This window comes from Meles meles, chromosome 15 (genome assembly GCF_922984935.1).
Source record: "Meles meles chromosome 15, mMelMel3.1 paternal haplotype, whole genome shotgun sequence".
Classification (NCBI taxonomy): domain Eukaryota; kingdom Metazoa; phylum Chordata; class Mammalia; order Carnivora; family Mustelidae; genus Meles; species Meles meles.
In genome coordinates this window covers 31,701,566-31,728,339 of record NC_060080.1, presented here as the reverse complement: position 1 = coordinate 31,728,339, position 26,774 = coordinate 31,701,566, and the positions used below count along the sequence as shown (strand labels likewise).

The window sequence follows — 26,774 nt, the reverse complement described above, 5'->3', positions numbered from 1 at the left end:
GGGTAGAGGATAAGAAAGAAGGCAATTTAAAACAAACAGATTTTGAGATGATTCTATTTGTGTAGAGATAGTCATCAAACAGATAGTTGGTCTGTACCTCAGGTAAGATATTAGGAATTACTGCTTCTTATTCTGGTAGAGTCCCTATTAAGCTGGAATTAGATCCATTAATCCTTTTGAGGAATTTCTGCCTTGGTCTAATTCCTGCCTGCATGCTCAGACTCATCTTCCAGGAATATATAAGGGCTTCAGAAAACAAGTATTATTTAGATGTTATCAGATAAAGTACTATTTTCTGGTGCTTTGTTTCATCATATTCAGAAGTTTGGTTGATATGACTGTGAGAGATCTAAATATTAGTCTGATAACTCAATCACTAATAAGCCACTTGGGGAAAAAAAGGAAAATCATAGATCAATAGATCAAATCATCTACCTACAGGGAAATAAAATAATACAGACTTAAATATAATAATTAAGCTTTTTGGCATATTCATAGTTTATTCCAGTAACCATAGGGCTTATCAAGCAGGTTAAATTCATAAATCCACAAAGGTTTATACCAATAACTTTCTAAAGCAAATTCCTAGTTTCTACTGTTTTCTTCCCTGTCACTTAAAACTAGGCTAAGGGAACAAATATGTGCATGTTTGTATCTAAATACTTTTAAGAGAATAATATCTATGTAACAATTCAGTATAACTAATAGAGTTTTCAGAACATAATCTGTGATGAATTTTCCATGTTTTTTAAGTGTGGATGCTTCCACTTTCTCCCTTTCATAAGAGAGAGAAAAAAATCTACAAAAATATATATATAGCATTGTAGAATAGTTTAGTAATAGTCATTTACCCAGGCAAACATTTTCTCAGTTGTGTATTTCTGTGGTGGCAGGTGAGTGTAGATGATTTCTTGCTCATTGAGACAATCTATGGATGGAAAAGATGTTAGCGAAGGAAAAGAAAAGAAAAAGGGTACTCATTTGAAACATGAGAAATTTAAAAAGTGGTCAGCTCTTTCACTCGACATTCTATTTTTACTAAGACCTGGATTGTGCCTTCTTTTGAATTAACTGAGAGGCAGCATAGCATAATGATTCAAATTGGGATCTCTGGAATCTGACTGCCTGGGTTCGAACTCCATACTAGCTTCATTTTGCCTTGATTTTCTCATCCACATAATTGAATAAAAATAGTACTTGCTTACAGAGTTTTTGATGCCCCCTTAAATTTTGCACCTGAAGGGAATGCCTCACTCACCTCACTAAAATCCTGGCCCTGAGATCTATTCTGCAAATCAGGAAAGTAAGGCGCAGGTATTATTTGACCTTTGCCCAAGATCATGTGCCTATTCAACACAAGAGGTTTCAAACTCAGAAAGCCCTAACTCTGAAGCCCCACTCTTTCAACCCTTTGTTGTCTCTGCCAAATAAGCTTATCTACTACAACTTGGGAAGGTGGGAGCACTAGGCAACACGATGGTATTGCCAACAGAGATATCCCTAAAGGACAATGCTAGTAATGGAAATGAGGAGAAATAGAAGACAAATGGATTGCTAAACCCTTTTCAATGGTTATAATATAATAAAGATCTAATGTTAAAATAGGAATTGAAATAAGATGCTTTGGACAGATGGCTGAGGAGCCTACTAAGTTAAATGAGAATTTCAGAATACAAGTGTTCATTGACATTTTCAGAGAAGCCATTTTTCTTGAAGTTAAGGAAGTAGGGAGGGAAAACATTGTGTTTAGGACTGTGGTATGGTATGAATGGGAACTTCCAGAGACAACATCTAACAAATGATATGTAACAGTGGTTAATGACAATTAGGCATGTAGTTAAAATAAATTCCAAGACCAATGAGCTCCTTGCAGACGGCATTATTAATTTTTATAGAGTATGACCATTCACTGCCTTAGTGGGAAAGAGTTATGTTAAGAGGTTGGACTTTGGGGCACCTGGGTGGCTCAGTGTGTTAAGCCGCTGCCTTCGGCTTGGGTCATGATCTCAGGGTCCTGGGATCGAGCCCCGCATTGGGCTCTCTGCTCTGCAGGGAGCCTGCTTCCTCCTCTCTCTCTGCCTGCCTCTCTGCCTACTTGTGATCTCTCTCTCTGTCAAATAAATAAGTAAAATCTTTAAAAAAAAAAAAAAAAGAGGTTGGACTTTACCACCTGCAGATGTAATGCTCAAAGAGCATTAGGCTGCCAAATATCTATTGTGCTAGTTAAACGATTAAACTTTTAAAAATGAAAAAAAAAATAGTACTTGCTTCATAGAATAGTTGTACAGATAAGATGTAATTTTCATAGGACAATGTTAGTTAAATATTTTTAGTTCCTAGGCTCATTTATTTAATAATGTTAGCCTTATTTGTTATTTAATATGTAATCCTATAGCCACATAATTCATGAGTGGGTGAGGCAGGACAGAAAAATTAAATATTTCCATGGAAATCTAGATGAAAGAAAGCATTCATGAAAAATTAGAGAAACCTGTCTTCTTTTTTGTGCTTTGTATTTTCTTTGGGAAATTTAAGGATCTGTTCTTTCATACATATAAAAGTTAAGAGCAATAAATGATGTGCTAAAAAGATGTTACTCTTTGTAATGGCTGCTTTGTTCCACAGTCTACATTCACTCTTTCTTCTCTCCACCAGGGGGAAGTATAGTACTTTGTATGTGTCTTGTTCTCAGTTCTTTCTAGTTCTCCAAATCCCAGGGTGAGGAGGGAAAAGATAAACACTGAATATGAGAGTACGGGATGTTCCTTAGCTGGATTTTACAGCACCATATTTTAATCATTTACTTGAGGATAATGAAAATAGACTAGACAAGATTTCTTTCCACAAATCCTTTAATTCAACTGAGGTAAATGCAGACCTATTATAAGAAATATGCGAAATCTTTGCAGTAGCTGGAAGAACCACATTAAGACAACTGAATTCCCAAAATAATGTTCACATATTTTTAAGTATATTTAAAAGTAATTGATGGAAATAAGCCTTTGGCATCCTGAGTAAATCGGTTTCATGTACGACGAGACTGTGAGAACATTGTCCTTGATCACTTGACTAAGCTGAGTCATCTTATTTTCCAGGTGTAACATTGTGCTGCAAGTCAGTCAATACAGTAATTTAAGTCCTGTCAACTATAATGGAAAAGTATGAAAAATTAGCCAAGATTGGAGAAGGGTCCTATGGGGTTGTATTCAAGTGCAGAAACAAAACCTCTGGACAAGTGGTAGCTATTAAAAAGTTTGTGGAATCTGAGGATGATCCAGTTGTTAAGAAAATAGCACTAAGAGAAATACGGATGTTGAAGGTAGGTTGACTTTCTCTGTATATCTATAACATCATGGTACTGGAAGACCTATGTATGCCAAAATTACAATTTCAATGAATTTTGAAGTGATTTTTTTTCCTCATTGGACTTAAATTTCTTGGTATCAGCAACTATGGAAAATAAATTGATTATTATTTTGGACTTTGGCAGTTCTGATATTGAAGTACCTCTATTCTGGTTGGTAAATATTCACTGTCCTAAGTCCTTCAGCCCAGTATTTGCCCTCCCCGTCCCCTACCTTGGCCTTTCTCTGCCCATCCCCCTCCCAAATCCTTCTCCCCACAAACCAGCAACTAGAAGAACATCTCCTGGCACCAGAACCCACAGGACTGTACCGGTGCCCCTGGAGGCATCGAGATGGAGTGGTCCTTCCTGCTCTCCACTGGTTCTTAGGCATATTAAGTATCTCCCCCAGCTATGTATACACATTTTCCACAAGGATTTTGTTAGTTGTTTTGTTTTAAGTAAGTTCTATGCCCAATGTAGGGCTTGACCTCAGGACCCAGAGATCAAATCACAGTCTCTCCAGACTGAGTCAGCCCAGTAGGTACCCCTAAAGTTGTTTTTACTCTGTAAGGATTTGACATGTAACATTTGTGAGTCTTCAATGTAAATGCTTTCCTATCCTAGAACTCTTCTGTTTAGACCCAATAAAGGAACTGGGGATGCTTCTCATCCAGCATCCTTATCAGAGAGGAAACTGAGGAACAGACAGCACTTCTCAAACATTAATGTGGAGAATTAATGTGGGAATTCCCCAGGGGACTTTGCTAAAACGCAGATTCTGAGTCAAAGGTCCATGATCAGCCCGAGATATGGCATTTCCAGCAAACTGCCCGATGGCACAGAAAGTGTAGACCACACTCTAAATAACAAAAGTGTGATTTCCTCGAGAACACACAGCTGACATTTCCTTTCGACATGGGTCATCTTTTTTTAGGAAAACCCCAGAAATCGGTTTTTAGGGGAAGATAATAATGATCATATTATCTGTCCTTCTAAGTATTATTTGCAGTAGGTTACCCCAAACTAATAGTAGTTTAAAGTATAACATACACGGGGTTTTCAAGATTACATCCATCATAGAAACCGGTCCACTGTTACCTCACAGCCGGCAGAGGGCGCTGGTTAGCCAGCCAACCCTGTCCCAGCGCTAAGCTACAGGGTGTGTCTGAACCCCCTGTGCGTTGTTTTCCAATACTAGCAATGCTTTTTATCCACCACCTCCCTCCTCTTCAAAACTGCAAGGAGGGTTAACGCTCAGGTAGTACCTCCTGGGTCACAATGTACAAATGTAAGAATGGACTTTAAGGTAAAAAGTAGCCAGATTCCACCTCAGCTTGGTGCCTGGTGATGGTTCTCTTCACATACCTCTTGCCAGCTTTGATATGTTACATGCCGCAGGTCCTGAGCAGACTCCTTCCATGATAAATTTACCTGACCTTCCTCACATCCTCCTATTATTTATTTAAATGTGATTTGATTTCTGTCCTCCTTGTTACCTGTTTGACTTATATAAGTCACTGTTTCTCTGGGCTAAGTTGATTTCATTTGCAAAGGGGAAACAAATTGCTTATCTACCCAAAGACAGATTTGACCAGGTTAGCATCTACGAATCCCAAGCTCTCCTGGAAAAGACACTGTTTCACTTCTGTCATGTGGCTTTCAGTGTAGCACAAAGCCGCTGGCTTACCTGTGTGAACTGTTTCCTCCATTTTGCGTTTCTGCTCTCGGCAAATCGATTTTGTGCTCTAGGCATATTTTTAATATGTAATAGAGTCCTTTTACCCAAACTGTTGAGCACATAGTGACAAGGTGATTTTTTTCCCCCTCACACCACGTTTACAGATACTAAAGTAGAGGATGCTGTCGGTCTTGGGCCTGCAAAATATTTATGCAGCTCTCACTATATGCAAAATACTGTGTTCCCTCTATATAGATATCCCCCTTGAGTAAGCAGTGTAGGGTTTGAAAAGTGATGTATCTAATACACCGGGGAAAAAACAGGGAAGATGAGTTATATATAAGTGGGAGTGATCAGATATTCTGGTTAATAGCTTTTGTCACAGAGTCCAGTCTAATTAGCACCCTCTTTCAAAAGCCTCCTGGTTTGTATGCTAAATTATATAGTCACCCTAGACTTAGGCAGGGTGACCATATCCCTGTTTGCCTGGGACAGTCTTATCTAATACTCCGTACCCTAATAGGGTGGTAAATTATATAGTTACTCTATGGTGGGTTATCTTACATAATTAGAATTTTTCCTCTGGTTTACAACATTAAACAGAGGCTGCATGTAAAATGTTTCATCTTGAAATAAAATTTAACACATAAAAGAAATCTAAGCATAAGAGAAAACAATAGAATCAGAGAACAGAGCTGAAAATATAAACAAATTAAAAACACACTGTAGGGACTCAATAGGCAATTTAATCAGATTTGGAAGTTGGGATCTAGTATTTCTGAGAGCCAACACTAACATCCAGACTCTGTTTAAACCTCTTGACGTTTATATTAAATCCGTGAATATATGCAGGCTAAATGGGGATTGATAATTTTTATAGCCTTTTACTCAATAACTCCTTCTCAGTTTTTTATCCAGGTTCCTTTATGACTTGGATATTTAGAATTTTCACTAAATCCATAAAGTATTTATGGTATCAGTGCCTATATTTTATGTTGTGTACTTTATTTGGTATCTCCAGAGAGATTCAAGCAGTTTAATTACCATCTGTTACAGGTACACTAGAAGGAGAAGAAAAATGTCTCCTTTTTTTTTCAACCTTAAGTGTCTATAATTCTTACTAAGAGTAGTTTCTCTTGTGAGTAACCATAATAAAATTATCCACAAGAGATGCACAGAGAATGATAAACAAGGACTTCTGTTGTTTAAACTGTAGGGATCTGGGGAAAAACTATCAGGAAAAACAAATCACTGAACTTTTATTTCAATTCCTTTGCAGCAACTAAAACACCCAAACCTTGTGAACCTCATTGAAGTGTTTAGGAGAAAAAGGAAAATGCATTTAGTTTTTGAATACTGTGATCACACACTTTTAAACGAGCTGGAAAGAAACCCCAAAGGGTAAGTAATCTGGAAACTGAAGCTCTGTAAGGCTACTTGATTTCATTATAAATGAAATTAACTGTAGCAAATTTCAGATCTGAAGCACACTCCTCTTTCTACCAAGATGCATCTGCCGGCTACCTCCTCCCATCTTAGTTAGGATGTGCCCAGAGGGAAACAAATATTAACCTAGAGTAAAAACATTAGGAAAACAAATCAACTGCAGATACAAATCATAATACATTTCGAGGCTAAGTTGTGTACAGGCTTACCTCGAAGATATCGCAGATTTGGTTTCAGATCACTGCAATAAAGCAAATATTGCAATAAAGGGAGTTAAATTTTTTGGTTTCCTCATGCATGTAAAAGTCGTTTACACTATATGGTAGTCTATTAAGTGTACCATAGCATTACATCTAAAAAAAAGTATATACCTTAATTTTAAAATATCATATTGCTCTAAAAATGCTGCTATCTGAACTTTCAGTGAGTCATAATCACTGATTGCAGATCAGCATGAAATACAATAATAATAAAAAAGTATAAAATATGAGAATTACCCCAAACACAGAGATTCAAAGTGAGCAAATGCTATTGGAAAAATGACAACCTTTCCTTCAGGATGTATTTAGCAGCAAGGATTCTCTCTTTTTCTCTCTCTCCCTTCCCCTCTCTGTCTCTTTTTAAGTTTTATTTTTTAAGTAATCTGTATGCCCAACATGGGGCTCAAACTCATGACCCTGAGACCAAGAGTCTCACACTCTTCCACCTGAGCCAGCCAGGCGCCCCCACAGGGATCTCTGAACTACCCACTTTTCACTCTTTTTAAGTCTTAAAATTGTATAAGTGTATTTTCAGTCTTATAAGTGTATACACGTGCTTTTGGCCCACCTGAGACTTGGATTTACATAGGGGAATACAACTAGGAACAGTGCAGAACATGCCACCCGTTTTATGAAATGCCGGGTACTTCCATATAACAGTGATTAATTTAAAATATCTGCCTGCCTTCACTCCCTTCCTAAAACTACTTGAATAACAGCCAAGAGAGTTTAAACCCTGCGAATAGCAAACTGAGGTAAACAACCAGACCGCATACATACCAATCCTATTTGAGCCCTTTGTTTATTGGGGTAAATTCACAGTTTGGAGCAAACACTGGTGTGACATATGAGGCAATCAACCTAGCGGACACGTGGGATGAGCTGTGGGGTGGTGAGCTGAAGATCAAGAGACCTGAGGACTCAGTTACCTCATTCAGAAGATCTGATTTAACACCAAGATGGTGGAAGTGTACTGCTACCCGCCCGATGAAACCTTTGGTGTCCTCTACTTTTTGGATAGAGAAAAAAAGCACTTCTTAGATCAACAGCTGAGTACTGAGTACTGACACTGTGTTGGATTTGCTCGAGCAAAGAAACTGCAGGTATGTGCAGCAGCCGAAATTGGCATCACCTGATTAAACTTAAAATGATCTATTCCCATTCTCTAAGACCCTCTGAGTTCTACAGTAAGTACAAAGGGTAACTTAATTAGTAATGTGATAGAAACTGCCTCCCTGCCAGAGGAAGGATTTTCCTTCCCACTGCACTATGTATAATGGAATAATCCTTCCTTCAAGAAGCTTAGGATCTAATGAAGAACCAGAAATACAAAGAAACAATTATAAGCGATTATAGCGTTATAAAACTAACGTTTACCAAACTTCAGCTGCCCACTCCACCTCTGGCTGATAGAAGCATGTTATACACACCTATAAGTCAGACTTCAGCTTAATTTTAGCTTTATTGTGGTATAATTGACATATAAAAGGTTTGAATTTCTCTCCCAGTTAACTGTTCATAGAAAATTTCCCGTAAGACAGGGTGTGGTTTGGTGGAAAGATGGCTATGAATCATGAGTACTGAGAAATACATTAGTTAGGGTTGCACAAGCAGTACGTCCCAGATTATGAAGGGGGGGGGGAGCCGGGGGGAGGGGGGAGATCCTTTCTTTGAAATGGCTTCCTGATTTCAGTGGGGATCATGGGATCCCTGGATGACAGAGGCCAAGTGGTAGGTCTTCATTTCAAGAATTGCGGTGACAGGCAACAGAGCCATAGTGATGATCAAAATGGTTTAATTGATCATACGTTCTCTCGAACCAAAACAGATGGGCAGATCACTAAGGTTCTATTTTTCTTTTTTTTTTTTTTTAATTTTATTTATTTGACAGACAGAGATCACAAGCAGGCAGAGAGAGAGGAGAAAGCAGGTTTCCCGCGAAGCAGAGAGCCCGATGTGGGGCTCGATCCCAAGACCCTGGGATCATGACCTGAGCTGAAGGCAGAGGCTTTAAACCACTGAGCCACCCAGGCGCCCTAGGTTCTATTTTTCTATAAAAACTGGTGACTAGAGGCTTGACTTGCGTCACCACAATAGGCAGTTCACAGAACCCGGGCCTTGTGACTTGAGGGAAGATGGCTTTCCTTGAGGAGTGGACCTGCAATAACATCACACATCTGCGCTTAATTCTTCCTGTTAGCCTGCCCCAAAGTAGTCTGCAGCCATTCACCAGAATTTGTGCTGGGAAAAGAAAAATAGCCTCTCCTTCAGGAATTAATGGATAGGCTCTGAGGTAAAACCAGTCACCAGTGACCTTGAAAGCCACTGAGGTCAGTTTGGGAGGGAATGGGGAGCAGGAAGCCAGAAGTGTGGTGGTGAGTGAAATCTTGACTCAAATCCACCTCACCGTAGTCCTTGTAGGTCCACAAATCCATCCTTGAGATAATTTCCCCATTCCCTAACTAGATAGTTGAGAGAGATACACCAGCAGATGGAAGAAGAGCCAGCTGGCTCTGGGCCAAGGAATGAAAGCTACGGTGGTAGGAAGAGCCCAGTGGAAGGGGCTTATGTGCTGCATTTTCTTTACCAAACTAGAAAACCAAAAGCCATACTACGTGTCTGGGGAAGAGCACAGCTTGACGCTATGAGGACCTCGAGGAGGCACAGCTGGGAGGTAGATGAACTTGATGCATACGAAAAATCCTCTCCAACACTCATATCGCCTCAGATCTTTGGATCTCCTCCTCCTCATTTTACTAATGAATTTCTGGCGTTCAACTTCGATTGCCATCGGCAACCATTAGCCAGGTTTCAATCACCAGTTTAGCAATCAGCTCGACTCATTGCTGGCTGCTCCAGGTAGTCTGGTGAAACTGGAATCTCTGGGAAGTGCGCTCATAGTGTTACAATCAGCCCAGGCCAAACTCTGGTTCTTCCTCTCTGGTCCTACGTCAGTGAAAGCCATGCTCACAGGCATTCCCCATTGCAAATTAGCAGCATCTCAGAGTCCTTTTTGCCATGTAAACCTTTTCCTCTGCTTGACTTTGTAGCAGGCCCCCTGAGACATGCCTGGACTGTGACTTTAGTTAAGGTTTGGAGACCTCTCAAGGTCTGAGAAGAATCCCTGTGCGGCACAGCTACTCAAGTGAGAGCATTAGAAGGTTCTCATGAAGGCAAAACCAGCCTCATCATTCGAGTTGGGGGGCTGGTTTGCCTGAGACGGGATGTTTGGTGGGAGCTGGGGTGCTCTCAGTTACATGAACACTCCCAAGGGTCACATTTCAATTCTTGAAGTATAGGTAGCTCTTTCTCAGTTAATTAACTGAGAAATTAATTAACCTCACATAAGTTAAATTTATGTTGTCACTTAGCACCCTGCAGGATTATTCTCCGTGTTTGATTCTTCAGTCATTTCATGTTATTCTTATAGGTCCATGAAGTGAGTCCCATAGATACAAGCAATAACAGGTTCTTTTACGGCGAGCATTCAAACTTTCGGTTTCCTAACTGTGCGTTGAACAAAGATATTAGAGCCCTAACCCTGTCCTTTTTAAGTTTGTCCTTAAGTTAGAGCCAACCCGCCCCACTTTTCTTGTATTATTTATGTTTCCCATATTGTTCTGTCACATTCAGTCTTCCAAAGGCTTGCCTTGAGTGGGCATTCTATTCCAGATGATGACAGATGATTTAACAACTAGTTCATCTCTGGGTGCCCATCTAGCAGCTAGTTGAGTCCCTAATGGTAGTTAGTGACTAAATCAGATAGCCAATCCCCAATCCCCAAGGCCTTAGTTCCTGGCCCACATCCACTTCTGATACCGCATTCTGAACGGTTCAGGATTCCACAGGAGAATTCACTCCAACTGGCTTAAGCAGAAAGGGATTTATGACAGGGTGTGCTAGTTTATAATTTCCGAGAGTGCCAGAGAAACGTGCTTAGTGAAATAGCTACTAGATACCAGGCACCACCCTCGGCCCCAGAGCTAGACTAGTGAACAAGACAGAGTCCCTGAACTGAACCCTGAACTGAAGAAAAGCATAGGGAGGGGTCAGAGAATGCCTCGGGAGGGGAGGAGAAGGAACAATAAACACAAAGATCTGGAGGCATAAACAGGCCGGGCCTGCTCAGGGAATGGCGGAAACCAGCGGGGCTGGGGAGGAGTATCTGTCGGGAGGGGACAGAAGAGGAGGTTAACCCAAGTGACAGCGTGAAGGGGCTGGCAGACCTGAGACAAGGTTGGCTTGTAGTCTCAGATAGCAAGGGTTTACTGAGGACTCATTTTGTCTGGGGTATGGACAGTGGACATCAGGTTTTCCCATGGTGAAGTCATATAACGAATTAAGGCAAAGATGAGGAATCCTGATGGCAGCAACAAGGTCCCTCCAAGTGACAGAGAGAGCACAGCCCAGGCCTGAGCAGTCGGGCCTGAATTCCCCCATCGTGACACCCTCCTTTGTCTTGCACCAGGACATCTAGTGTTTGCTCTCAGGCCTTTACTGTTCTTTGCGATATTTGTCTCTGCCCTCACCTAGCATCTAATACTTGAACACTGAGGGGCGGCTGACTTCTTCTGAAGCTTTTATTTCACCCCAAAACACTTTGAAACCTGCTGCCTGTGGCTGAATCGTGTTGCAATCCTCTATCTTTCTGGAATGAGCCCCCTGCGAATCTGTCTTCTCTCTGATAACTATCTTCTCTTTGTAAGATCGGTGGTATGTGTTTGTAGCCGGTATTTTGTACAGATGTTGTGTTGCCTGTGACGGAACCTGCCTTCTGGGAATCGGAGCTCTTCTGTTCAGAGCAGAGCCATGACTCATCCTGGGAGATGCCACGAAGCAAACATTCCTCTTCCACAGCAAGAGTTTAGGACTTTGCTACAGCATTCGTTCATGTCCAAATCAATGGTATTAACGTAGAAACTTCGGTTCCACCAGTCTCTGAACCCGCACCCTAACTCGTTTCCTGATTCCAGAACTTGGTCCCCCCGTTCCTGCAGTGCTTGGATCCCCCCCAGCATTCCATGTCTATGTGAATCGGGCCTGTGTTTCGCTCGCAGGCCCTTGCAAGGCCTGAAATCCATTTCCCTTCCCTCCACCGCCACCGCTCTAACCAACATCACCACATCTCACCTGCATTGTTAAGTCAGCTGCCTCATCAACCTTCCTGTCTCCACTCAGCGTGCAGAAATCCACTCTCCATATTCTGTCACTTGCCTTCTTGAGTCCTTCCAATGACTTTCCTTTAGACTTAGAGTAAAATCCAAACTGCCTACCCAGATCTGTAAGGCTCTCCATGGTTTGGCCCCTGCCAACCTCACCAACCTCTTCACTCATGCTTTGGCCACACTGGCCTCCTAACTCTTGCTCCCACATACCCCATTCTTTCTCACCTTGGGGCCTCTTGCCATTCTCATGGAGATCTTGTCTTTCTAGAGGGTTTCAGGCCCACGCACTGGCCTCACCTGATCTCAGACCCTCATTTCCTAAACCTATGGAGATATGAAAACCCAGATTCTCAGGAGATAGTCTTCTTAATAAACTTACGTGGCATTTTTCCATCTGTACACATGAGGAAAACTGCAGGCACAGACAACTTGCCCAAGGTTCTAAAACTTGGAAGCAGCACAGCTGGGATTTGAACTCTGCCTCATAGGGCCCAAAATGGCTATCCTCGTCTTTCTCTAATAAAAAACATTAAAGCAATGTTGTCTCTGGCATGGCTCTAGGCAAAGAGGGGAGAAAGATCAGGTTATATCAGAATTCAGGTAGGGGCGCCTGGGTGGCTCAGTCAGTTAAGCCTCTGCCTTCAGCTCGGGTCAGGATCCCAAAATCCTGGTTTTGAGTGCCGTATTGGGCTCCCTTCTCAGTACAGAGCCTGCTTCTCCCTCTGTGTCTGCCACTCCCTCTGCTTGTGCTCTCTGTCTATCTTTCTCTCTCTGTCAAATAAATTAATTAAATTAAAACAAACAACCTTAAAAAAAAAAGAATTCAGTGCAGGAAATAGAAATGGCTCTGGACACTTCTGGCAGAAAGAGATTTAATATTGAGAATTAGGGGCTTTCACAATATTAGTAATACTTAATAGAAGAGCTGGAGTCAAAGGGCTGCCACCAGACCACAGGATATCAGGACTGTGCCACCATCACTGTGACCTGAGGTCAGAAAACTGCCCTGAGGAAAGTCCCTCCACACACTGTTGCTGTTTCTCCGCAAGTACTGCAGATCTGCACAGTGAGCTCTTCTAACTGGTTCGATGCCCGAGTCACACACAGGCCGTCCCACGCCTCTGTGAGGCCAGCGTCACCTGCAGGATGAGTTTCGTTTTTTTGTTTGTTTGTTTGTTTTTATTTATTTATTTGACAGACAGAGATCACAAGTAGGCAGAGAGACAGGCAGAGAGAGAGAGGGGAAGCAGGCTCTCTGCCAAGCAGAGAGCCTGATATGGGGCTCGATCCCAGGACCCTGAGACCATGACCTGAGCTGAAGACAGAGGCTTAACCCACTGAGCCACCCAGGCGCCCCATGAGTTTCGTTTTTAAAAAGGGATCTAAACATATGATTTAAATTTCCAAGTATGATAAAACATTAAGGCCGAGTGATGACTATGTTTGGAATATTAGATCATTTTAAACTTTTTAATTAAAAAATTCTTACAGTAGACACTTAGCAAAAGACATCTTGTGTTTCAGATTTTCGAAACTACGCAAACAGCCGCCCCATCCCCACAAACACAGCTGAAAACCAACGCGTGGGTAAAAATATGTGCAGCACATATGCAGATTCTGGTATATAATGAGTCTTCATGAATCAGTTTTAAAAAGGGTAAACAGACCGGTCCAAAAAGACATAAAGACCATGAACATGAAATACTCAAAAGAAGACATGTAATGTCCAATAATCATGTGAAAACAAAAGTCACAACTAGTGAAATGTCAATGAAAACCAAAATGAGCTATCTTTTTATTTTAACCGCAGTTTGACAAAAAACAATGGCAAAACCAGATGTCGGCAAGACAGTGAGGAGATAGGGGCTTGAACGCACAGAGGTTCGGTGGGCAATACGCAACTGAAGGCGTCATCATGGGACAGAGATATGAGCCATGGAAAGGCATCCAGAGAAAGTTAAAGGGAATGTAATTGCTATAATTTATAGAGATGGTGACACCAAGTAGACTACTCCCAGACAAATGTGAATTGCCCAGATCTCTAATTCCCCAGTGAAAAATACCTTCCAGTATTTCCAGGATCCTGCAGGGACAAGAAGCACCCAGCCTCTCATTCTCAGGGGACACGTGTTCTCCCTGGCCTCCCCAGCTGTGCACCTGCCTGCTCACCACGTGTAAGAAACTTACACAACTGCAGCACATACTCGAGTGTGTTTCCAAACTGCTGGAAGTCAATCTTTGAGTATGCCTTCCTTCCTGCAAAATTAGGGTTAGGTTCTATCTGAAGGTCCTATCTGCAGGATCAAAATTCAACATGTGCCTACCATTGCTCCTAGAAATCCCACTTCTAGAACTTGGCTTAAAAAGATAATTGCAGGGGCACCTGGGTGGCTCAGTGGGTTAAAGCCTCTGCCTTCAGCTCAGGTCATGATCCCAGGGTCCTGGGATCGAGCCCCGCATTGGGCTCTCTGCTCGGCAGGGAGCCTGCTTCCCCCTCTCTCTCTGCCTGCCTCTCTGCCTACTCATCTCTCTGTCAAATAAATAAATAAAATCTTAAAAAAAAAGATAATTGCACAACTGTAGTAAGATGGATGACTATACATATTTTGTTTCTAGGAATAAAATTGAGTCAACCTAATTGCTCACCAGTGGGAACTAACTAAGTAGAACTAAGGAACTGATTAACTAATTAACTAAGTAGATTATGACATCCATGTAATGAGACCACGAAATAGATGTAAACGCATTAGTACTTGTACCTCTACTCATATATATGCTTCCTGAAAGAGGAGGGTGATGTTGCAGAGAATGCAATGTGTGACTAGCCAGCTGTGAGAGACAGTTCTTCATGGATATACTCTTTAAATTTTAAATTTATACTCTTTAAATTTTGAGCCATATGAATGCATTTATTTAAAATTAAAGGGACATTTGTGTGGCTCAGTCTGTTAAGCATCTGACTCTTTCAGCTCGGGTCATGATCTCAGGGTCGTGAGATCGAGCCCCACACTGGCCTCTGCACTGGGCATGGAGCCTGCTTAAGATGCTCTCTCTCCCTCTCCCCTCCTCTAAAAATAAAGTTAAAAAGTAAATGCAGAGGAAAAAAAATAATAAATGCAGAGAGAGACAGAGAGAGGGAAACAAACAGAGGTGCTTGCCTGAAGAGAAAGTTTGGGGTAACAAGTTTTGAGTCAACACTGTCTACTCCTTTACTTTGCAATACTGTTTGGATTTTTTGATAAGCATATACCATTTCTACAGATATCTAAAATTTTCAAATTACAAAAGAAAATTATGTATCTATAATGAAAACACAGTAAACCAACTTCCATGAACATGTGCAAAAAAATGCCCCAGCACCCTTTGCGCCGTGTTTGTTGGCCATGGCAGACCCTCACCCACTGCATTTCTGTCCCCAGTTCCTGTTCCTGACTCCCCATCTTAGGAGTTTTTATTTCCTTTTTAATTTTCTTTCCCCCAGAGTTGCTGATGGAGTGATCAAAAGTGTATTATGGCAAACACTTCAAGCTCTTAATTTCTGTCATAAACATAACGTAAGTAACATTTTCCAACGTATTTGTTAATGTCTTCTTTTCTTCTAAATAGCTCAGGGATCACCTTAAAAAGCTAAAGATGGAGGGGAAGGAAGAAAGTCACAGAATGTGGGAAACGTAATCCATGGCTTTTTTTTTCCAATTTCCATGAAAAGCAAATATTCCTTTTGAATTAGAAGCTTGTGTGAACTCAGTGTTCCTTCTGCCATCCTACTGGTGATTCCTGTGATCATTTTTAAATTGGGTTAAATAAGTTTGTAGGATAGCAGTGGTATACCTCCCGATGGCACTTGGTTTGATTTTGTTTTTATGTTTTTTGGGTCTTTTATTCTCCAACAGGCCCCCTTCCTCTATCCTTTAAAAAACATATATATATAGATAGATAGATAGATAGATAGATAGATAGATATAGCATTAGTTTTTTAGATCCATAGTTCTCAAACTTGAACATGCATCAACACCCCTGGAGGTCTTATTAAGATACGGTTTGCTGGGCCCACCACGAGTTTCTGATTCTATAGGTCCAGGGTAGGGTCCTAAGAATTTGCATTTCTAACATTCGCCCAGTTAATACTGAAGCTGCTGGTCCAAGAAATGCACTTTGGATACTACTGTGTTCTAGAAATCATTGCAGCTGATTGCTTCGTATGTGTCATTTAACTTGTTCTTTCACCTGTATTTCCAGTAAATTAGTATTCGTGTCTAGAGACTTGATCATTTCGGGTTCAGTTTTTCAGACAAGAATATTTCATATGTAATGCCATACATGTCTTCTTGTATCAATATCATGAGGCATATGTCAGCTTGTCTCACTTTTGATCATCTTGAAATAGATTAGTGGGGTTAAGAGCTATTAGTTTGATCCTCTCCACTATGAATTTCCTGGTCAACCATTTTACTTGATGACTTTAGCCTTCATTGATGATGACTGCCTGTATCTAGTATTTCATTAGGGTTAAAAGATGGTGATTTTCAAATGCTATTATCTCTTCTGCATTTATTAATTTTAATTCTATGGAGAAGAACCCACCCTGATGGACTCTGGCTACTAAAATATACTATTCAGAATGATGAGTTGGTATCTTAGCAGCCTCCAAGAGTGAACAATGAAGGTTTTAGAGGAATGTAGGCATCATTACAAATTTATAGATCTTATACATTTGATGTGTTTCAATCCTTTGCAATCATGGTTCTCTCTGATGTTCAAATTGTCCCATCTTGGGCCAATGGGAGCTTCTTTAAGTTGGTTTCTGGGGAATCACTGCTATAATGATAGTTTTTAAAAAATAACTCTAGACCTTTTGAGTTGGTGCCTAGAGAGAGGCAGTACCTGGGCAGGGATACAGGCTACCAATATGGTCAGTTTTGATGCCAGCAGAATGTCTATCATAGTCTAGGATTGCTGGAAAAGAATGATTTTGCATTCTTTTCCAGCAATCCTAGACTATGATAGACATATAGCAAAATCATGGAAATAAATTTCAATACTTAGAGGAAGCTTCCCTTAGTTTTAAGAAAGTCAATGAAGAATTTGTTAGGAACAATCAAAAGCTTACATTTTCTATTAATAAAGTATTGAGTTGGGGCACCTGGGTGGCTCAGTCGGTTAAACATCAGACTCTTGATCTCAGCTCAGGTCTTAACCTCAGGGTCGTTAGTTCAAGCCCTGCATTGGGCTCAATGCTGGACATGGAGCCTACTTAAAAATAATAAAAATAAAAAAATATTGGGGAGGGTATGTGCTATCGTGAGTGCTGTGAAGTGTGTAAACCTGGCGATTCACAGACCTGTACCCCTGGGGATAAAAATACATTATATGTTTATAAAAAAAAAATTGGAAGGGGAGGTGAACCATAAGAGACTATGGACTCTGAAAAACAACCTGAGGGTTTTGAAGAGTCAGGGGTGGGAGGTTGGGGGAACAGGTGGTGGGTAATAGGGAGGGCACGTTTTGCATGGAGCACTGGGTGTTGTGCAACAAACAATGAATACTGTTATGCTGAAAAAATAAAAAATAATAATAATAAAAAAATATATATTGTGTTCACAAGATACATAAGCCTGGTTTTCATGATACATAAGCCTGGTTTTCATGATGCAAATGCTTTCAAATATATACTAAAGATGACACTGAATTAAAACCACATCTGAGGGCATCTGGGTGGCTCAGTCAGTTAAGTGTCTGCCTTCAGCTCAGGTCATGATCCCGGGACCTGGGATGGAGCTCTGCATCAGGCTCCCTGCTCAGCAGAAATCCTGCTTCTTCCTCTCCCTCTACTGCTCCCCTGCTTGTGCTCTCTCACTCTCTCTCTCTCCTTCAAATAAGTAAATAAAATCCTTTTAAAAATTAATTAAACCACTTCTCTGTTGCTTTCTACCATGTTATCAGAAGTATTAAAGCTTACCTAAGGTTCTTGTAGGAGTCTTATGGGTAATTAAAATGATTTTTAAAAAATTCTGTTTACCGTAAGTGTTTGTCCTTTATCTCTGTAGTCAGACACTTTCCTCTGTGCTGGGTTATACACTTGAATGCAGTGTCTGTGCTGATTTATCTTTGTATCTCCTCAACACCTCGCATGGATCTCTTTATATAAAAGGCGCTCACTCAATAAATATTTATTGAATAACTGATTGAATGAATGAATGAGTCAAACAACTTACCTACTGGTTGTGACTTACTATTCCCACCAGACCCAAACTTTATTAGAACTCAATGCAAATGCCATCATTTCTCTCCTCAGAACAACAGGTTCTGTATCTTAAGTTTTAAAACCTCCAGTTGATAATCCATGACCTCTATTAAAAATGGATAATTTTTCAGATGAACTTCCCTCCTCCAACATGGGAATTATTTCTGAACTCTGGTTATGCTATGGTCAGCCTAAAGTGCATGCAAAGGAAAAAATTTAGGTCATATGAAAGCTGTTACAATACTACATCTAAAATCTTTATCCTCTCCTTATTTTTAAAGGAACCCTCATGATATTCTCAATAGAAAAGGCAATCTGACCCAATGGCGTTGCTGAAAATTCACAGCTTTCAACCTATGGAGACCATGACTACCTTGTTCTCTCCAGAGTGGTAATCCTAACCAAGACAAGGAAGGTTAAAGTAATAAGGGATTAAGGTCTTATTAATAGAGACCACCTGGAAGCTCATTAGAAATGCAGAATCTCAGGCCCACCCTAGATCTACTGAATCAGAATCTGCATTTTAACAAGATCTCCAGGAGATTCATATGCTCATTAGATTTGAGAAGCAATAAAGTCCAGTTCTTTCTTTTTGTTCTTTCTGACCCTCTAATATTGCTAGAATGAGTAAACTAAAGTGACACATTTAGTATCATTATGAACTCGTGGATTTGTGTATACCTGACATATTAGACAAAAAGAACTTCCTCTCAAAATGACAAAACTGCAGTGACTTCCAGGATGTACATATCAGGCTGCAACATCCATCACTGGTTAATACTAATGTTCTGGTTGTGAAGAAGGAGGTCCTTTTCCTCACTGCTGTATCAGTATCCATCTCTAAAGCTCAAAGAGGACAACCTTTTGAGATAATAGAAAACTATTATTTAGGAGCGTCTGGCTGGCTCAGTTGGTGGAGTGTGCGATTCCTGATCTTGGGGTCGTAAGTTCGAGCCCCGCATGAGGTGTAGAGATTACTTTAAAAATAAAATCTTTAAAAAAGAAAAGAAAAGAAAACTATTATTTGATCAAGTTGTACAAGAAGCAATTTGTGAAAGTTCTGAAGTTTCTTAAAGTTGAGGGTCAACCTCTTCTTGTTGACTTGTGAGCCATTAAAAATGAGATTACACATTAGCCAAAATAACCCAACTTGAACAGTATTTTCTAAAAGCTGTGTATGCAACCCAAGTTATTTTAAAAATTAAAAAAAAAAAAAAAACTTGCTTCTGTCACACTGACTTGCAGGTTTTTTTGGTCTTTGGTGGAAAGCAAGCTGATTGCCAGAGGCACTATGAGTGTGCACTGAGCATAGCTTGGCAGCAGAGAAAGTGAATGCGGTATGACTAAGCGGCTGCCGTTCTCCGTGCTTGACTTCCTACTGTTCCAGGCAGTTTTGCCCTCTTTTGCTTTCTGCAGTATCCTCTTCCCCTCTATCAGTAGCTTCTCTTACCTGTACCTAAACCAGTAATTTTTGTTTCCTTGGGAAACATCAGTACTTGATTTGACTTTGTGGGGTTTTTGGTGGAAAATAAATTGCTAAAAATTTCACATGGATTTGCATTAGATCCAAAAATTGTCTTTAAATAGGCCAAAAGACTAGTGTTGATTTAAGTCTATTTCCTTGGTAATGCCACAGGTAGTCCAGAAATTTTAGAATTTGATGCAAACTCTTTTGGGACATAACCTATTCCTAGTAAATCACCAGCTATTGTGACTAGGACTCAGAAGTGTTAATCCAAGTTTCATAAATGTGTTGCTTAAAAGGCAGAAGCTCAAAACTCTGTTGGTTTATACTACAGTGGTGTATTTTTAAAAAATTGATATTAAGGCCTTAGGACTTTAAAGAGGCCTAGACGCTTCTTCTGTTGGTCATACAAAATATGAGATAGTTGACAATAACTGAGACTAACTAGGAACAAGCTTCTACTACCACTGCCATTTTTGTGACCTAAAATGAATTTGGGACTCAGCCTTTTCTCTTCCCAGATAGCTACCACAGAAGCAAAGAAAAATTACTTCAGAATTGTCAATGTGGCAGGCATATGTAAAGGGACTGACAGAATACAGAGGAGTGAGGCAAAAGGAGCTGGTTACTGTGACACTCAATCCAGAGACCCTGTCAGTGGGCACCTGCCGTCACAAGGTAGTGGCAGGAATGAAGGAATTCATGCGCAAGGACTGTAAAAGGACAGAGCTCTAGATGAGGGCTGAGCACCATCAGTTTTGTCGGTTTGCTTGTCTGGGAGGAAGGACTGGAAAGATAAAGTGCTGAAGAATAGGGCCAGAGTTGTGTTCTTGGAGGGCCTCTACACCATGGAGCGGCCACTTCTGGAAGAACAAGGAGTGAGGCTCACACAACCAGCCTTACCCCAGCACGGCCCTCGCACGTCCAGCAAGGAGCACGTGTTCCATTCAGGGCCTTTACAGCAGTGCCGCAAATTGTGAGGTCCCTGCCTGCAGAGGAATCATGGGAGCCTCTGTGAGGGGAGAATGCCTCACAGGGGTGTCCTGCTCTCCCAGGCGGGACCCCGGCCGACAGCACTGTGTGGTCATCTCTCAGGAGAGCTGCTAATGCTCCCAGCTTAGCTCACTGCTGAGGAAGTGGCAGTGGTCCTTGTCCCCTGATGCGGAAGCCTCAGCGTCTCTTGAGCAGTAGGTGACCATACCTCCCAGCTTACCCAGGACAGTTGTGGTGTGGTCCTGTTGTCCCTACGTAATTACTAGCAGAGCTCCTTTCACACATCCCAATTTGAGCAATAAATAATATAGTCACTTTAGTTATAAGCCGACTTTTTAAGCATTTTTTTTGTTATCATTCAAATGTTTTTCCAGTTTCTCAAATCTGTAATACTTATTCAACCTGAATTGGGATTCCTGGTGGCAGTTCTTATCAGAGGTACATTGAGTCTAATCTCATCTAGAGTTTTACTTCTTGCAGTTTAAGTAGAGCCCAATAAAATGTGGAAGAAATAATTGCACGACACGGCCTTCTTTAAAAAAAAAGTTTTCTTATCCAAGAATTATCATTTCAATTCCTTCACTTATATAGCAGCATTCTAGCTTTTTTCTTTTGGTGGGATAAGATTTACAAGTGAAAATTTGCCAATTAAAGTTTTTCTAGAAAGATGAAGGAAAAGCATCTTTATCTCACAAGCTGTGTTTATCATCTAAACTAATATTTAATGTTTATTATCTTTGTCATTTTGATGACCCAGAGAAATAATCAAATATTATCTTACAGTGTATTCACAGAGATGTAAAACCTGAAAATATTCTAATAACTAAGCAAGGAATAATCAAGATCTGTGACTTTGGGTTTGCACGAATTCTGAGTAAGTAGGAATTTTTCACTTACTTCAGATGATTATGAAATGATACAAACTCTTACTTGTTTTAGATATTGAACAGATGCTAAATGTGACACTGACTATTCAAAGAGGAAAAGTTCCTCTTTTCCTCTTTGAATTTCCTCTTCACCTTTTCAACTTTCACTGGGTAAAAGTTACCTTTTACCCAGTACATTAGTGCACTCTGCAACTCCACTCCACTCCACTCCACTCGAATTCACTGGATGTCATGATTATGTGCTTTGCCTCACAAAGGAAAAGAATTATAAGATGCATTTCTGCTCTTCATGCACTTACAATCTGAAGTAAAAGAAACAAAACACAATACAAGATAGTTCACAGTGAAGTACAAAAGCGAGAGTGAGGTGGTTCCCTGGAGGCAGGCATTACTGTGTCCCAGAGGCGTCAGGAAAACCCTGTGGGGTTCGTAAGACTAGAAGACTAAATGGAAAATTCTGGAGAGCCTTCAGAGACAGTGCTATGAAAAAGGAAGTCATCCCACACTGGGGGGCGGGGGTGGGAAACCAAAGGGAAAGAGGAACAAATCATTATTCCTCCCTGAATCTAAACCTGTATGGGAGGCAAAAACCCACTGTAAGGTGGGTGTACGCAGCCACTACTCTGGTAGGACAGACACAGGGGGCTTCAAAGTGCACCTGGAAGTTGACTTCAACCTGAGGTTACACTACAGAAACCCTCACTCCTGCCCCCCTCTCTGGGTGGGCCAACACATGTGTTCACTAAGCCGAGGGACCCGTGGGAGTTGAGCTGATGGTCTGAGCGTACAGTGGAAGTATTCGGGCAATTGGGCCTTTGCTGCCTCCAGAGGGAGAAGTGTTGTGGCCTCTGAGTTACTGAGGCTTGCCTGAATGCCTGACCTGCTCCACATGTCACAGGAATGTGACCCACCTGATCTGACTGACGCATTTGCAGTTCCAGGAGATGCCTACACTGATTATGTGGCGACACGGTGGTACCGAGCTCCAGAACTTCTTGTGGGAGACACACAGTACGGTTCCTCCGTGGACGTATGGGCCGCTGGCTGTGTTTTTGCAGAGCTTCTGACAGGCCAGCCACTCTGGCCTGGGAAATCAGATGTGGACCAGCTTTATCTGATCATCAGAACACTGGGTAGGTGTTGCATTTTATGGCTTACAGGGCTGCTCAATTGTTAGAGCGATAGGACGTCACTGTACCGAACAAGAGCCTTCTTGCTTCTCCTAAGTGTTACTCGATTGCTTGTGCTAGGTTGTTGCCAGAGCCCAACCATTTTCTCCATGTGGAGCCATAACTCTGCTCAGCGAGGGACTCTCAGGTGCCTTTCCGAGTCAAGTCAATTAGCCTTGGAGTAAACTATCCACTTACTTTCCATGTCAGGCTAAGATAGGGACAACAATAGGAGTCATCTGCGTAGATGAGATATTTGATCAAATGTCATATCTGCCCACTGCAAAGCAGGGCTTTCCTCCCTTTACTCTAGAGCAGGGGTCAACAGACCTTCTACAAAGGGCCTGATGATAAATATTTTAGGTTTTGTCCTGTCTCTGTTGCAACTATTCAACTCTGCTACTTTGTACAGCACTTAAGAATTTATAAATTACTTTCACACACTTCATCTCTCCCAGTCTTTAGAAAAACCCATTAAGGATTATAACATTTTTAATTGTGCCAATGTTACAAGTGAGGAAACTGAGGCTCAGGGAGCTTCCATGATTGGCTTGAAATCATATAAAAGTTAGATGCAGAGCAGGAATAGGACTCAAGGGTCCCCTTCCATAAGCTTCCACCATGTGTCAGCATCCGTGGGCAGTTGGAAGAGGATGTGACCCAGAAGGTTGGCTACAGCTTTATACGAAGCAGCACGGACACAAGGAAAGCGATACATTTACACACCCAATGGTATTTATTAATCCCTGCCCCAAGCCTATCCTGGCAGCCCAACTCCTGGGCGATGGAAGCCCTGCTGTTTGGTCTGATGCTGGTCTCTGGTTCCAGCACATTCTTCCCAAGAATTCTACAGCATGAAAAATGTAGGGTAGAGGATCACCACAGGCCACATGTTAAGTATATATTATTTGACTGATTGCTGAAAAGGACTGTGGAAATTTACATTAAGCAGGCATGAGACAGACCTGAGTTTGAATCCTGCATCTGTCCCTTAATGACCATGTGACTTTAGACAGGTTATTGAACTTCTAAGCCTCATTTCGCTCATTAAAAATAGCAACTACTGTGAGATAGTTATGAGATCTTGTTGTAAAGCCCTCAGCATGGTTTTCTTGCCTCATCTTCTGGTGGGGGCTGAGTGGCAGACCGAGCCACACGTGGCAAAGAGAGTTGCATGGGAGGACTGCCCCTTCCCTGAGGAGCCACGTTTTGCAGTGACTTGCTCCTCCCAAATCTGGAAGGAATGATTGGGCTTATTATTTCTTGTATATCTGGACTTCAGAAGTTACTCTTTTAAACACTTTCATTTTTATTAAATTTGTCATGAGTTACATGGTTTGTATTTTGCAGGAAAACTAATCCCAAGACATCAATCTATCTTCAAAAGTAACCAGTTTTTCCATGGCATCAGTATTCCTGAGCCAGAAGACATGGTAAGCTGCTCAGTCTTGGGTATTTTATTATTTGTGTTGCAACTTTCTTTAAAGGGGTATTTTTTTAAAAAGTATCTGTACTTTTGGCTCCTGTTTTCCTTCTAGCACACTGACACAGATCAAAGAAGTTATATAAAACAGCATAAATTAACCAAGAGAATGCTTTAAAAATCTACTTGGCCTATCTAGTCAAAGATTAACTTAAGGTTAAATTTGAAGTGGAGATATATTTAGTTCCTTACAAAAATACCTTGATCCTTTTAGTCAAAGCACTCAGTACCTTTCCCTGAAGCGATTATCTACTGTCTAACAGTACTTACTGTAGTCTTCTTTATTTTGAAAACATGCATTCGATTTTTTTTGTCTTGTGAAACAAAGGTCAAGTCCATAAAAACCATTTCTTGGTAACGGATATTTTCAAGTGGAAAGTCATTCTACAAAATGATCTTCATTGTATCCAAAATCAAAACTCCAAACCGGTTTCTCCCTCTCCCTCTGTTTGTCGTTCCCCCTGCTTGCTCTCTCTCTCTCTCTTTCTCTCTCTGTCAAATAAATAAATAAAATCTCTAAAAAATAAAATAAAATAAAGTACTGTTGTAGGATTTCAGGGACACTTGGAGCTCACATTGAACAAGCATCAATTGCAAGACATTGTGAAATTTAAAAAATAATTCCAGTTTTTGTCTTTTAAATCTTATACTATAGTGTAAAAATTATATAAAAATAGAACTTTTAAAAAGTCCCTAAAAGGAATTATCTAACCTACTAGGGGAGGTCTTTCTCCAAAGTGTTCTTATTTCCAATATAGTCAAAATAAACATAACTTCGTTGTCATGTAACACTGAAATTCTTTATTTTGTTTTCTAGGAAACTCTTGAAGAAAAGTTCTCAGATGCTCATCCCATGTCTTTGAATTTCATGAAGGTACTTAAGAATCAATTATAACCATTACTGCCCGCAAAATGTAATAATTGAAGCTAGTAACTCGGGGGGGAATTGACAACAGGGCAGATAATACCAAGTAGTCACTGAAAATAATAAGGAACTATAAAATAATTATAGTTAAAGGAACATCAGTAAGTGAAACACTAATCTTTCTAACATATCCATTAAAACTAGTCAAAGACAGAAGAGTAAATTAGCATTTGCTGTGATGAACACTATTCATTCTTTTGCATTTACTAAGAAATTTGACTGTTAACTCATTAAATTTATGAGGATGAAGGTCTAGAATTGTACTGTCCAATATCATAGTCCATAGTTATATATTACTATTGAACACTTGAAATATGGCTAATTAGAATGAAGATGTACTAGATTTCTAAGAAAATTACTATAATAAGGAATATTAAATATTTCACTCAGAAGTTTTATGATATTAATTACATGTTGAACTGATTACATTTTAGATACATTGGGTTAAATAAACTTTAAAATCATTATTTTTAAAAAATTGGTAGACCAAGCAAACTCAGAAACACGCAGACACCAGATATAGCTCTTTCACTAGGCCCAAAAGAAATAGTCAAACAAAGCACAAATTCAAATAAAAAACAGAAGAAATTCACCTATGATTAGTCTGCCATTCATGCTTAACCAACTGACCCATGCTAGAAGATGTGACTCTTAAAAGCACTGTGGATATTGAAAGCTCTTAGTGGGATACGGATGAAGATATCAGTAAAGATATCTATTTTTAGCAACCAATTAAGTTCTATCTATAGCAGTGGTTTCCATACTATTCATCAAAATGACTACTCATCAGAATGGGCTTTTCAAAAATACACATTCCAGAATCTAACCTCAAGAGTTACAGAAGCAGAAATCTCTCTGTATAGGACCTTGGAATTTGTATTTTTAAACATCCCCCTAGGTGATTATGATACACAGCCTAGCTCAGAAGTTCCTGATCTAGAAGGTAGAGCCACCTGGATGACCTAGAGTCAGTTGTGTAGACTAGCCATTGTGCTAAAGGTGGTCGCTGCTAAGGTGCTATCCAGGGTGCTGGATTCCTTTGGTCTGATTCCTCCTGAAAGCCTGACATCTCTGTGCCCTCAGACTGCACATATCAGAGCTTCACTGGCCCTTGGCTGCTTTCTCTCTGTCTCCCTGCTCTGACCTGCCGTAACCCGGCACTCAGCATGCCCTGTCCTAGAACTCCAGTTTCCCAGCCTTGTTCTGGACAGGCCGTTCTGACCCATCTGCAAGACCTCCTGCAGGGAGGCTATCTGTCCAGCACCACAATCTCAACCCATTCTCAGGTGCCGGCCAAACCTTCTGCTGGTTAGTCCTCTAACTAAGGACAGAGAAAACTTCCTGGAAGATAATTCCAGGGCAGAAAAACTCCAAGGTCTAGGACAAACTCCCTGTCATTAGTTCCAAAAGTGAAGTGCCCTATTTGTCTACCCAATTCTGGATGAAGCTAGTTTCGTCACTCAACCATTTGATTTTACCTGTAATGTCTGACCACAGACCCAAGGATTCTCTAAGTGCATCAAGGGTTGTGCTGTCGCATGGATCACACCCCATCTCCTAGACTCCTGCCCCAGGCTAGATGAAGAAAGGCTTTCTTTCACTAACTGCAATGGAGACATCTTTAATAACAAATAAGACTCAGGTCCCTTAACAGGTAGTCATCCCATGGGACTAGGCCATCATCTATGCAGGTTTCTGCTCAAATGGGTGAAG

At 40.7% G+C, this 26,774-nt stretch overlaps 1 protein-coding gene across 2 annotated transcripts in view; it reads left to right on the top strand.

Moving 5' to 3' along the window:
* The window catches only part of CDKL4 (cyclin dependent kinase like 4), a 47,096-nt gene that overhangs the window by 11,255 nt on the left and 9,067 nt on the right, over window positions 1-26,774 (top strand). For both annotated transcript variants that reach the window (XM_045979497.1, XM_045979498.1), the window contains exons 2-8: window positions 3,096-3,319; window positions 6,304-6,425; window positions 15,377-15,449; window positions 21,381-21,471; window positions 22,420-22,617; window positions 24,004-24,086; window positions 24,954-25,010. In XM_045979497.1, the coding sequence (XP_045835453.1) occupies window positions 3,152-3,319; window positions 6,304-6,425; window positions 15,377-15,449; window positions 21,381-21,471; window positions 22,420-22,617; window positions 24,004-24,086; window positions 24,954-25,010 (792 nt within the window). In that variant the 5' untranslated portion in view covers window positions 3,096-3,151. The remainder of the gene's footprint in view (window positions 1-3,095; window positions 3,320-6,303; window positions 6,426-15,376; window positions 15,450-21,380; window positions 21,472-22,419; window positions 22,618-24,003; window positions 24,087-24,953; window positions 25,011-26,774) is intronic.